Genomic DNA, 13163 nt, shown 5'->3' on the forward strand with positions numbered 1-13163 from the left:
CAACTTGTGCTAATTGTACACTTCCTTGTTAAATATTTACTTGTAATCATGCTTATTTATTTCGCCACTCTCTTAATCAAAGGATCTGTTCTCAGAGGCCCTAGTTCTTTTGTGGCTTACTTTTCCTGGTAATTTATTTTTCTGTTCCCAGATCGAGATTTTCACTCAGCAGCAGAGTGTGTGCTGATATGCAACTTGCTGGCAGATTAAAGCTGTGTGCCAGACTGAGACTTGAACTCGGAACCTTTGCTTTGTGGGCAAGTGCTCTATTGATTGAGCTACCCCAAGTATGACTCACAACCCCTCCTCACAGCTTTACTTTTCTGTTAGTGTTTAAAAAAATAGATTCAGCATAGTTCATGTTTACAATGTGCATGAAAGCCAATTCCCACCCAGTAAACAACCAACTTCAAACACAAAGTTGCATTTGTGCTAATGATTAAACTCAAGTGTAAAGTCTAGCAAAATGGTCACTCGATTAGAATAAAAATGAGGTCCTGATATCCATAAGGACCTAAAGCATACTGCCATCAATTACACATTCTAGTGAATAACAAAGGAACCAACATTACTGCTTTTGTGAATTTTCATATATGCAAAGTGGGCCTACAGCACAGATAAACCTAACTTACCATTAGATCAATAGATTTCAGAAGCCTGAATAAACCCTACAAGCTCACAATAGACAGTGGTGTGCTTTAGGCCCTTATGATTCTTGCAAGGGAAACTCCCCATTGCCTCCCCTTCAGATTTGGAGGTAATATGGCCCACTGGACAGCCCATCAAAAAGTGAATGCAGATCAAGCTTCACAACAGGGAGTACTATACATTGGTTACAGAATATGAGTCATGTGGTAAGAATGTTACTGGCACAAATAAACATGATGAATAGTAATGGCAGGCAAGATACCACAAAGGCATCTCACAGAAATGAAAAAAAACAAACAGGTGTGACCTATATTACAACAAAGGAATGCAAGAGTCGAAACTTCCAAAACAGAACGGAGCTTCAAAAATGTTAAAAACATATGTTTTGACAGAGCACAGAGAAACTGTGTGATTGTGAAACAGTTGCATTCATTTTTTGCTGCTTATGTGACAAACTATTATGTTTTCATCATTTCCTTGGGAGTGATCACATTCACATTCATAACAAACACCTAAATTGGGCAAGGGGGCATATTTCACCCACTTACCAGGCATACAAATTAGTTGTGTTGATGAGAGATTCGTATCATATGACACATGTACTGTCACTAATGTTGTGTATGACAGAGCAGATGTGTTTACCGGTGAAGGATTCAGTAGACTTGTCACCTGGTCATCAAACGTTTGCAGTTCCCATGTGAAAGTCTCTTCCTTTCAGTTGCTAATACAGTAGTTGTGCAGAATGAACAGTCATTGTAGGTCCCTTCCTTACACCTTGCTTTTGCTAATGGATGTTACACCATGACACAGACACAAATTTGAATACAGGGAACAGTAGAAAGAAATGGCACCTGGTGGTTTGATCACAATTCGCCTGCTTAGTAGTCCAACACCATGATCACTTAACCGTAATGCCATTGCTGTTTTAGCTTGCTCTACATTGCACTTCTTTCCCTTGGACCATTTCTATTTCTTTTTTTTACAGTTCAGTACACCTTATTCCCGTTTTTCTGTTTGGTCTGCGTTCAGGTTTCGATGGCCTGTACACTGAGCCCTCTTACAACAAAATCAGAGGAAGGTGAGATGGGGAGTTTCCCTTGTCAGCACCTCAAATGGATTACTGTATGACAAAATTCATAACTTAATATAGTATAAATCATTCAGTAAACCACAAAATAGGATTACTGTCAGTACAACTTTAACATGTACTGATGACTGATCTCATTTCAATGCAGAATGTGGTGAGTGAATTAGCATATCTGAGGAGTGTGCTATCATCTAGCAGGATTTATGCCAAGCGAATGGTTACAAAAGTCTGGCGTAGTGTGCTACCACCTGGTGCCACTGACGTAAACTTCTAGCTGAGTGGCAAGGGCTGTGCACATCATTACTCGTGCACATTGACAATCAAAGCTGGATGTATTTGGCCCATAAGGCAATTACGCCATGCAAGTTGTGCGTGCACAAAAGCACCTTTAAACGTGTGCAACTGAAGGTATGATCACAGCCCTGTTGCCAAGTTTCACTGAGTCTTGAGAAGCAGTAGTGTGGTAGCTATGAGAACCATATGTTTCAGAGGCAGTATCTATGTCACATTTAACATCATTCAAAGAAAAATAACCAATAAATATGTCACGTGTTAGAAGTTAGGGTGTTCATGTGCTCTTGTGCTCTTATGCAGCAGATGCCTTTGAGCACATCCTATTTCTTCTGCATCTCTGGCTATCACTGTTGATGTTAGACAGACTGTAATGGGAGCAGCCACACAACAGCAAGTAAGTGGTATGTGGCAGCCACTTGGGTTCCTTTCCCACAAAATGACAGAGCCGCAATCAAAATGGAGCACCTGTGACAGAGAAATTTTAATAGTCTATGAAACCATTATGCATGTTAGACCAAACAAACACAGAAGCACACCACTTCACAAATTTTGTCAATCACAAATCAGTTTCCTTGGTTTTCAACATACCTCATATCTCTTTCTCATCATGACAATTTCGTTATTTCGAATTTATCAGCCAGGGTACTACTGATGCTTTTCATCTATGAAGTGCTGATAATGTTGTGCACAGATATTTTTCTAGAATAAATGTGGTTACTGTGGGCATCAACTTCTTGCAACTGGCTATGGTACATAATGCTGACATGCTGCTTTATCAAGCAGACAAATACAGGACTGCATCTCCACAAGTTTTCAATGGCCAGCTTCCTTATGTGATGCAACATTTCTCCAAGCTATACATGCCCTTTCATTTCATTGTCTTTTAGGAAACAGGTTTTTAATTCCACAAATGGGCTCACTCATTCTGGAGCCAGAGGCACTATACAGATGGTGACAGACAGATCTGCATGGACAGATGTGAGATGTGATTGCAGGTTGTGGGTAAAAACTGGTTTGGTTTATCAAGCTGCTAAAGTAGGATATCACATCCACTAACCAATTTGTTCATTCAAGGAGCTTACACAACACTTTTCTCATGCCCATATCAACCTGGTAGAAAGTCTCATCCCTGTGAAAGTCTTAAGTATATTTTTTCAGCAATTGGTAGGTCTAGCCACTGGGTGGAAGCAGTGCCCCTGATGGACATCTTGGTAAAAATGGTCACACAAACATTTCTAACCAAATGGATCTCATGATCCAGCTGCCCAATAATGTAAATGGACCAGGGCTGTCAATCTGTGTCCACATTTTTTGTGAGGTGGTAGAATTATGTGGTTTTATACATCATCATACCATCAGCTCTTCTTGGTTGGTGGCCTTGTTCCTCCTGCTGCTTGGTTTTAATGGGCATTCAAATCTGATCTTGGTGCACCAGTGGTAGAGTTTGCATTCATCAAGACCATCAGGTTTCCATTGCAATTCTTTAGCCAACAACAAATCTACCCACTCAATAGCCTCCATTCTTAATGCAGAAAGTCAAGATCTGCTTTTCTAGTTTCCATCCATCCACAGCATTCCAGCAGACAGATCCAGCTATTTTCTTTCAGAAAGACCTCAGTACATGCTCTCACATTATGCATCACACGGACACTGTCGAAGTCCCTTTAGAACTGCCTTATATGGTTGTGAACCACAGTGCTGACACAGTGACAATATTAGTTAACACTAAATGTACCAAACATGACAAATCAGCCTACCTGTTCCAGACAAATTACACTTCATGTGGGCCCCACTATTGTCACCTGACATCTACACTGCAGTGGCTGACCTCCCTACTCTGTTGCCAAAAAGTCCCTTCAGCCACTGCCAACATCAACATATGAAGCTGCTAATGAGGCTACTTCATCAGTGGGGCTACTCCATCATTGGACCAGCCCTCACAGGACACTCACCCCACTTCTTTGGCATTATGTCCAGTACACATGAGGGCTGGCATAACAGTCTGGCATAAATATCCATTCATCATGACCTCCAGTCAGTCTCAAAATGGAAACCACAATAAAAATAAAAAATGTTTTAATTTCAACATTTAGCTACACCTCCCAGCTACATCTCTACATATATGCTGACCCAAATTAGACATTTATCATAGGGTGGTGCGGACTTTCCAATACCTTCATTATAAGAGGCAGACATTTATGATTTCTGCCAATTCCTTGCATTGGTCTGGGAGAAAATGCTGCCCTCATAGTCAGCAGGTCATGTGAGAGAAGAGATGAAAATCAGAGTGAGCCAAGTATTGGCTGTATGGTGGGCTGTCATTCCCACTGAAAACACTGCACGAATGTTCACATTCCACTTGCAGTGCAGCCGATAAATAACGTGATGGAGGGAACTCATGAGAGTTATGTTACATGGGCTGCAAGAAGTCAGGTGAAACCTCTCAAGAGATGCATCACACTTGGCAGGAGACACTGTTTTCCAGGCATCTTTACATGCTCACTGTGCACTCAGTACTGAAAAGTGTGACATGATGTGGCAGATGGGCATACTAGAAACACTGTGCAACACATCTGTACAAAGCTTTACTGGATTTGTGCAGTGACCAACTGGAAGTTAAAAGAAAAAAGCCCTCACAGTAAAATATACTGCTTTTCTTTCCTATCAATAACACCTCAGGAGTACAAAAATCAAATCACAATTTATCTACCAGTGGTGTTAAGGTGTTTTCAGAGGCAGAGATTGCTTCAATAGACCTCACAGTTGTGGAAAGAATAAGACATTATTTTGGTAATATGACAAGCCTGGATGAAATATTTGATTAAGTGCACTGCTTGGAGTATCAGCTAGGTGACTGGGAGAATTGAGACATGATTGTGTGTGATGTATCACACATTACAAGTTCAGCTGATGCTTGGAGTAGTCATTTAGTTTTGATTAACACTTTAAAAAATCAAATTGTGAGTATGGAACTTGGTGATGGTGTTAATCCTTCTTTACATGCTCACTCTTCAGTGCAACACATTTTTCCGAATGATAAATGACCTGGGGAGATCTTGTTTGTCAAAGTCTTTACTTTCAATGTTCAGGAAATGTTCAGCTTCATACATCTTCATGTTGTCATTCTGGAAATGCCTGTTATGCAATGGTTTCTTCAAGCAAGGGGAGAGGAAGAAGTCACTCGATGGCCTGCCTGGAGGATACAAGGTGAGGCAAAATTTGACAGCCCAGAGGAGCATGTGTATCACTGTTTCCTGTGCAGAAAGAGCTGTGGTATTGTCATGAAACAAAAACTCCATTTTGGGCAGCTGCCCATGCCACTTTGTCTTGAGAACCTCCCATAATGTACCACAATATTTCTGTAGTATGCTCCAGTGATAGTTTGTCCCTTATGAGCAAGATCAGTTAACATCCCAAAAATTTCTCATCCTCACCTTTCTCAGTGAAGATTAGGTCTTTTCCTTTTTCAGTGGCAGTGAATCCACATTTTCACAGCTTGCTTTGCTCTTTTGTTTTGGTGTCATAGCGATACAACTAGTGCTCAATCACAGTGACGAGATGGCTAAAGAAGTCCTATGGATTGCCTTAACATAGCTGCAATGTTTCCACTGCTACCATCAGCATGGATTCCAAAAACATCAATCATGTGAAACACAACTTGTGCTTTTCTCACATCACATACTGAAACCTTTGGGTCAAGGCAGTCAGGTAGATGCAGTATTTCTTGATTTCCAAAAAGCATTTTAACTCAGTAGCACACCTGTGCTTATTGTCAAAAGTATGATCATATGGGGTAACAAGTGAAATTTGCGACTGGATTGAGAACTTTTTGGTAGGGAGGACACAGCATGTTATCTTGGACGGAGAGTCGTCATCAGATGTAGAAGTAATTTCATATGTGCCCTGCAGAGGTTTGTTGGAACCCTTGCTGTTCATTTGCATATTAATGATCTAGCAGACAATATTAATACTAACCTCACACTTTTTGCAGATGATGCAGTTATCCATAGTGAAGCACTACCTTTAAGAAGCTGCATAAATATTCAATAAGATCTTGATAAAATTTCAGTGCTGAAAGACTGGCAACTTGCTTAAAAATGTAAAATTGTAAGAAATGTAAAATTGTGCATTTCACAAAATGAAAAAACATGCATTCCTATGGCTATGATATCAATGAGTCACAGCTGGAATCAGCCAACTCATACAAATATTTGGGCATAAAACTTTGTAGGGATATGGATTGGAATGATCACACAGGCTCAATCATGAGTAAAGTAGGTTGTAGATTTTGGTTTATTGGTAGAATACTGGGGAAGTGCAATCAGTTTACAAAGGAGACTTCTTGCAAGTCACTCATGTGACCAGTTCTAGAATATTTCTCAAGTGTGTGGGACCAATACCAAATAGGACTAACAGGGGATATTGAACATATATGGAGAAGAACAGCAAAAATGGTGACAGGTTTGTTTGATATGTGGCACAGTGCCACAGAGCTACTGAAGGAACTGAACCAGAAGACTCTTCAAGATAAACATAAACTATGCAGGGAAAGTTTGTCAACCAAGTTTCAAGAACCAGCTTTAAATGATGGCTCTATGAATACGCTACAGTCCCCTATGTATTGCTCAGATAGGGATTCCACCAAATCAACATGTATCGTTGCAGCATTATTCTCCATCAAATGCTGAAAATGAAATACCACACTATAATACACTTTATCAATGGGGTGCATCATATTATTTTGGCTCCTCTAGCAGCATGCAAAAGTATTGTGGAATGAGTATTTCAGTGTGTACCTGGGCTGCAGATATGTACCTGCAATACCTGTGAACAAGCAAAAAACTAATTAATGTTTTTGAGGTGACTGTTAAAACCCCTTGTAAGCCCCATGCTTTGCATATGAACAGTTCCAGTAAGAAGGTGTGCAAACTTGATTTCTGATGTTTAAATCAGGAGACTTTCAGATTAGTGTTTCTGCAAGGTAGATGGTAGAAAAAACTATAGGTCCATTTAAAATAAAAACTTTATAGCATAGAATAAATCACTACATTTCATATAAAACAAAGGGTATAAACACACACCATTTCAGTTAAATTCATCAAAATACAAGAATATAAATCAGAGTTATTACATTTTTCAACAAATTTTAAAAGTTAATAATAATGGAAGCAGCAATGTTAGCATCTCATCATATAGCTGAGATGTTGAGCAATCAGTAGGTACATAAACAAGAGAGGATAAAGTTGCTAAGCATGTGATGAAGCAAGTTGGGATCTCTTTACTTCCTCTCTTGTTTTGCCATCTGCCTCCTTAAATTAATTTTATTTTCATTTTTGTCTAATTACCATTAACATGCATGAGTATAATCTGCATTTACATAAAAGAAAAAGGTTCGCCCTCAGTCTTAAGGAATGTAGCACCAGGTCTAATTTTGTGCTTAGTTTTGTGTAAGTAATTACTTTCCTAATTTATTTTGGGCTTTCCTAGGTAATACCTTCTGTTATAGGGTGAAATCAGTAATTGTTTCATGACTTAGATTCCATTGTTGACTTATAAACAAATATAACTTCTGTACTAATTATAATCATTTGGAAGAAGAACTACTAGGATTCTTAAAGTACTTATTTGGCTCTATTTGAAAATGTATTAGCAAAGCCAGCCCTTAATTAATTCCAAAATAATTACCAGCATGTTAATTTCATTTTTAAACAAATAATTTGACCTAACCTTCGCGATAGAAGGATCTGTTAAAAGGGAAGAATTTTTTGGTGTATTCAGTTAATTGAATGAGTTATGTTTTAATTGTAATTTCTGTCACTTAAACATCAAACAATGTGTAGTTTCAGTACCTATTATTGTGGGGATATATAACAGATCGATTTTTGGTCCTGAGACAGCCAGTCCACACCCGATTTTCAGATGGGAATTACATATCGGTTACGGTAACAATGCATCAACTGAATAGTGGAATTAGGGTAACACAAATAGGCCAAGTTTTTATACAATTAATGACAATGTCTGTTCAGTTTATTTGAGAAATAGTGTTGCATGTACTGTGAACTGTGTGGTTAGGTTTTTACTGCTCATAGGTGTTCATATGTTGATATGTTTATTTTTTTTGCTTTCCAGCATGTTTACCATGCAATTGGCTTTGTCAAAATACATTTTACATATTCATAAAAGTACAGTTATTACTAATTTTACATTATACATTATGCATATGTATATCTTTTTAGTAGTTTTTTACATTTTACACACATTTTCATTTTACATATACTCACAGATAGATAAACTTCTTACTGATCAGAAGATTTCAGTAATAATTATTATGTAGTTTACATTCAAGAATTAATCATACAGTTTTACACATTTAGTTAATGATAGTTACACATTTAGTTACTTTACTTTACTTTACTATATCTTCGTCATTTACCAGCCATGGCTGGACAGACTGTGTCACAAGTACAATGTTTATCAACTAACATTTATATAACACCATATACAAAATTTATATTACAAATAAAAGAAAATATTTATGTAGTGCACAAAAATACATAGAACATAGCGGGAATGAAATATAGCTATAGTTGATGATAGTTACGTTATTTCATTGTTTATACATTCCTTCCAAATTACTTCCAATATATTCTTAAATTGAGTAGAATGCTTTATTTTTAAACCATGTGTCTAACACCTCCCTATATTTGAGGAGGGTGAGGGTTTTGAATGATTGTGGCAATTTATTGTATAACTTTAGACTTTGGTGTTTCTGACTGTTGTGTTCCAGTGACAGCCTAGAATATGGTATATCAAGCATGTAGTTATTTCTAGTGCTGTGCAAATGTAAATTCATTCTCTGTGTAAATTGTTGTAAATTTTCTTTTACGTATATTAAGCAGTTATACATTGAGAGACTTGGAAGGGTCATTATGCTTAATAGGCTGAAGTGCTCCTTACAGGTTTCTCTTGGAGCCAATCCTTGTATTGTAATTGCTTTTTTCTTGCCAATTCCATGTCACAGACTGTGCGGCACCTCCCACCGGAGGTTCGAGTCCTCCATCGGGCATGGGTGTGTGTGTTTGTCTTAGTATAAGTTAGTTTAAGTAACTTTAAATAGTGTGTAAGCCTAGGGACCGATGACCTCAGCAGTTTGGCCCTTACGAATTCACACACATTTGAACTTTTTTTTTCTTTCCAATTGAATACACAGTTTATGCGTTTGAATTACTCCATAACATAATCTCATATTGTAGCTGTGACTGAAATAATGCATAGTAGTGAAACACCAATAAACTTTAATGGAGGAATATCTTAGTTTATACAGCAGGAATATCACGTGTGCAAGTTTGCCTGTCAGATACCTTATATGGTCATCCCATGTGAGCCTTTGGTCTATTTTTAGTCCCAATAGTTTGACACTGATTCTCTTCTTTCTGTACCTTCAGATTAAAATAAATTTCCTCCATTTTTGTGTTGTTTACGCATAACTGGTTAGCAATACACAAAACCTACATTGTTCAAAAAGTTCATTATTTTTATTTACGACCTCTTGCATACTCTCACATTTGGAGATCATGGTCATATTGTGACAAAGCAAGCTGGGATCTTTTTACTTCCTCTCTTGTTTTGCCATCTGACTCCTAAAATTAATTTTTTCATTTTTGACCAATTACCATTAATATAAGGGAGTATAATCTTCATTTTCATAAAAGAGAAAGGTGGGCCCCCAGTTTTAAAGACTATAACACCAGGTATAATTATGTGCTTAGTTTTATGTATGTAATTGATTTTCTAATTTATTTTGACTATTCCTAGATAGTACCTTTTGTTATCGGGTGAAATCAGTACTTGTTTTGTAACTTAAATTCCTGTTGACTTATAAAGAAATATAAATTCTGTACTAATTATAAACATTTGGAAGACAAAACACTGGCTTTCTTTAAGTATTTGTTTGGTTCTATTTGAAACCATGCTAGCAAAGCCAGCCCTTAATTAATTCCAAAGTAATTACCAGTTCTGTCAAAAGAATTGTTTACATGACTATATCTGTTAATTTCTTGATTTAAACAAATAATATGGCTTAACCCTTGTAGTAGAATTAACTGTTAAAAAGAACCAATTTTTTGATGTTTTCAGTTAATTTAATGAGTTAAGTTTTAATTGTGATTTCTGTAACTTAAACATCAAACACTGTATAGTTTCAGTACCTATTATTGTAATGATATATAAAAGCCCAATGTTTGTTCCCCGAGACAGTCAGTCCACGGCCGATTTTCAGACGAGAAACCCGTGCTGATTAGGTCAACAACAAGGCAACAATTTAACTGTGAAATAAGTGTAAGACAAATAGGCCATATATTGAAACAATGACAGTGTCTGTTCATTATGTACCATATTATCTTGCAATAACTGTGAACTATGTGGTTAGGTTTTTACTGTTCATAGATATTCAACAGTAAACTATTGTAGCAGTATGTTGATGTTTGCTTGCTACCTATTAATGATGATTATCAAAGTTAACCAATAATGGACTAGCCCTATAACTATGTATTATTGGGTGGGGGGAGGGGGGAGAAGGGGGGGGGGGGGGAAGTTTTTAATAGTGAAAGTAAAGAACTGTGAAACACAAATATGCACCTGTCAGCTACATCATTTAAAGTAGTCAGTGTTGAACTTCCACCCCCATTTTTCAGCCAGTATATGATGATGATGATGATGATGTTTGGTTTGTGGGGCGCTCAACTGCGTGGTTATCAGCGCCCGTACAATTATCCAATCTTTGCTCAGTCCAATTTCGCCACTTTCCTGGATGATGATGAAATGATGAGGACAACACAAACACCCAGTCATCTCGAGGCAGGTGAAAATCCCTGACCCCGCCGGGAATCGAACCCGGGACCCCGGGCTCGGGAAGCGAGAACGCTACCGCGAGACCACGAGCGGCGGACCCAGCCAGTATAACAACGCAGTAAGTCGACACTGAGGACAATCAGTGAGGAAATAAAGCAAGTGAACATTACAATATCATCACCATGTAAGATATTTTTACATGCTACGTAGTTTGAGAAGTCATTAACACAGACAATTAAGATAAAGAGTCCAAGAGCGGAGCCCTGTGGAATTCTTTATTTATTTATTTATTTATTTGTCCATATAAATCTCTTTTTAAGTACATATATTGTACACAGGATATTGGACAGAAAACATTTTTTGGCTATTGGATTTTCAAATATCAAACATAAATTTTATAAATTTTTATGACAAATTGGATCTATACAGTTAATAATTACAAATTTTTGAAATACTGTATATTTATAACTTATTTCTACAATTAAAGATACAAATTACATTTTTTCTTGCATAAGATACTGTGAGACTGAATAGTAGCAGTTTTTCAGAAGGTAGGATGTCACAGACTTTTTAAAGCTTTGTAGTTCAGTAAGAGATTTTATATGTCTTGGTAATCTGTTGTAAAGTTTTGTTCCTGCATGATATACACCTTTTTGGCATAATGTGGTGTTACAATGATTGATGTGTATGTCACTGTCTGACCTGGTACTGTAATCATGGACACTTTCGTTTTGAGGAAAAAGGTTTTCTTTTCTCAGTACGCTTTTTTTGACATGCGTGACTATTTCCAGTATATAAATGCAGGGAAGGGGTAGGATCTTTAGATCTTTAAAGAAAGGTTTGCATGATTTTCTGCTGCTCACTTGTTTCATTATTCTTATAATTGCCTTTTGTTTCCTGAAAACTGTTATGGCCTGATGTACATTTCCCCAGAAAATGATACCGTACTTCAGTATTGAATGTACACGAGCAAAGTATACAGCCCTAACTGTTTCTGCACTAGTACTGTTGCAGAGAATTCTTACCACATAGCTCATTTTTGCTAGTTTTGAATTTAGGGCTGTGATATGAGTGTTCCATTTAAGATTTTCCTGGATATGAATCCCGAGAAATTTAGTTTCATTGACAGAACTAATGTTTTGGTTATCCATACATATTACAGGTTGTGCCGGATTTTTATTTTGATCAGTGTGGAAATTCATTAGTACAGTTTTTTGGGGATTAACTATTAGCCTGTTTCTGGTAAACCATTCAGACACTCCTTTTGTAATATCTTTTGCAGATGCAGTAAGATTTTCTTCATTATTCCCTTCAATCAATAGACTGGTGTCATCTGCAAACAGTACTGGTTCAGAATCCCTAACGTGTGATGGGAAATCATTAATGTAGACCTCTCTTAATTTTCATTAGTTCTGACCTGTCACTATTCACACACATGAACTGTTGCCTGTTATTTAGGTATGATTTAATCAAATTAAGTGGTTTATCTGCAATACCATAATATTCCAAGTGATACTGAATAAAGTGCTTTGCTTAAGTCTGGGAATGATGCACAGGTGGTCAATTTCCTTTCAAAGTATTGTGGATTTCAGTTATCAGGCTTTCAATAGCTTTTATGGTTGATTGATTAGTTCTAAATCCAAACTGGCTGTCATTAAGTAATTTATTGCTCACAAAAATATGTAAATCTGTGTGTGTGAACAGCTCTCTATGGTTTTGGCCAGTATTGGGACAACTGTTATTGGTCTATAGTTATCTGGTATTTCTCTGTCACACTTTTTGTGTATGTGGAGTGTAACCATAATTTTAAGGCAATCAGGAAAAATGCCATCATCAAGGATTTTATTTGCAAGGTAGAGTAGAGGAGCTCTAATTTAATTAATTATAGCCTTTATTACAAAGTTACTGAATCCATAATAGTCTTCTGTTCTAGAGTTGTTCAGCTTGTTTACAGAGTTACTTATATCTGTAACAGTTATTCTATCCCAGGTAAATCTTTTATCTGTTTTATTCTGTGATTGCAAAAGAAAAGCTTCTGCATCAGTGAAATTGTCACTTTTTGGTACATGGGCATTTACTGAATTTATGATGTGTTTTTTGTGAATGCTACAATTAATTGGGTTACTGATTGCTTCCCTTTCCTGTGTTCATCTCGCTTTCAACTATTTTCCAGGAAGCTTTACATTTGATTTTAGAATTAAAATATACTCTTCTTTCACTTTTGCTGCTTTACTTTCAGATTTGTATATTTTTCTAAAGTTTATGTATCTGTTCTTGTTTTCTT

General features: G+C 37.0%; 1 protein-coding gene across 1 annotated transcript in view; it reads right to left on the reverse strand.

Moving 5' to 3' along the window:
• LOC124594282 (tektin-1) overlaps positions 1-3550 on the reverse strand; it is a 188081-nt gene extending 184531 nt beyond the window's left edge. Inside the window, exon 1 of the mRNA XM_047132647.1 lies at positions 3383-3550. Coding sequence (XP_046988603.1) covers positions 3383-3550 — 168 coding nt within the window. The remainder of the gene's footprint in view (positions 1-3382) is intronic.
• Between the last annotated feature and the right edge of the window lie 9613 nt (positions 3551-13163).

The sequence above is a fragment of the Schistocerca americana genome, chromosome 2 (assembly GCF_021461395.2).
Source record: "Schistocerca americana isolate TAMUIC-IGC-003095 chromosome 2, iqSchAmer2.1, whole genome shotgun sequence".
Classification (NCBI taxonomy): Eukaryota; Metazoa; Arthropoda; class Insecta; order Orthoptera; family Acrididae; genus Schistocerca; species Schistocerca americana.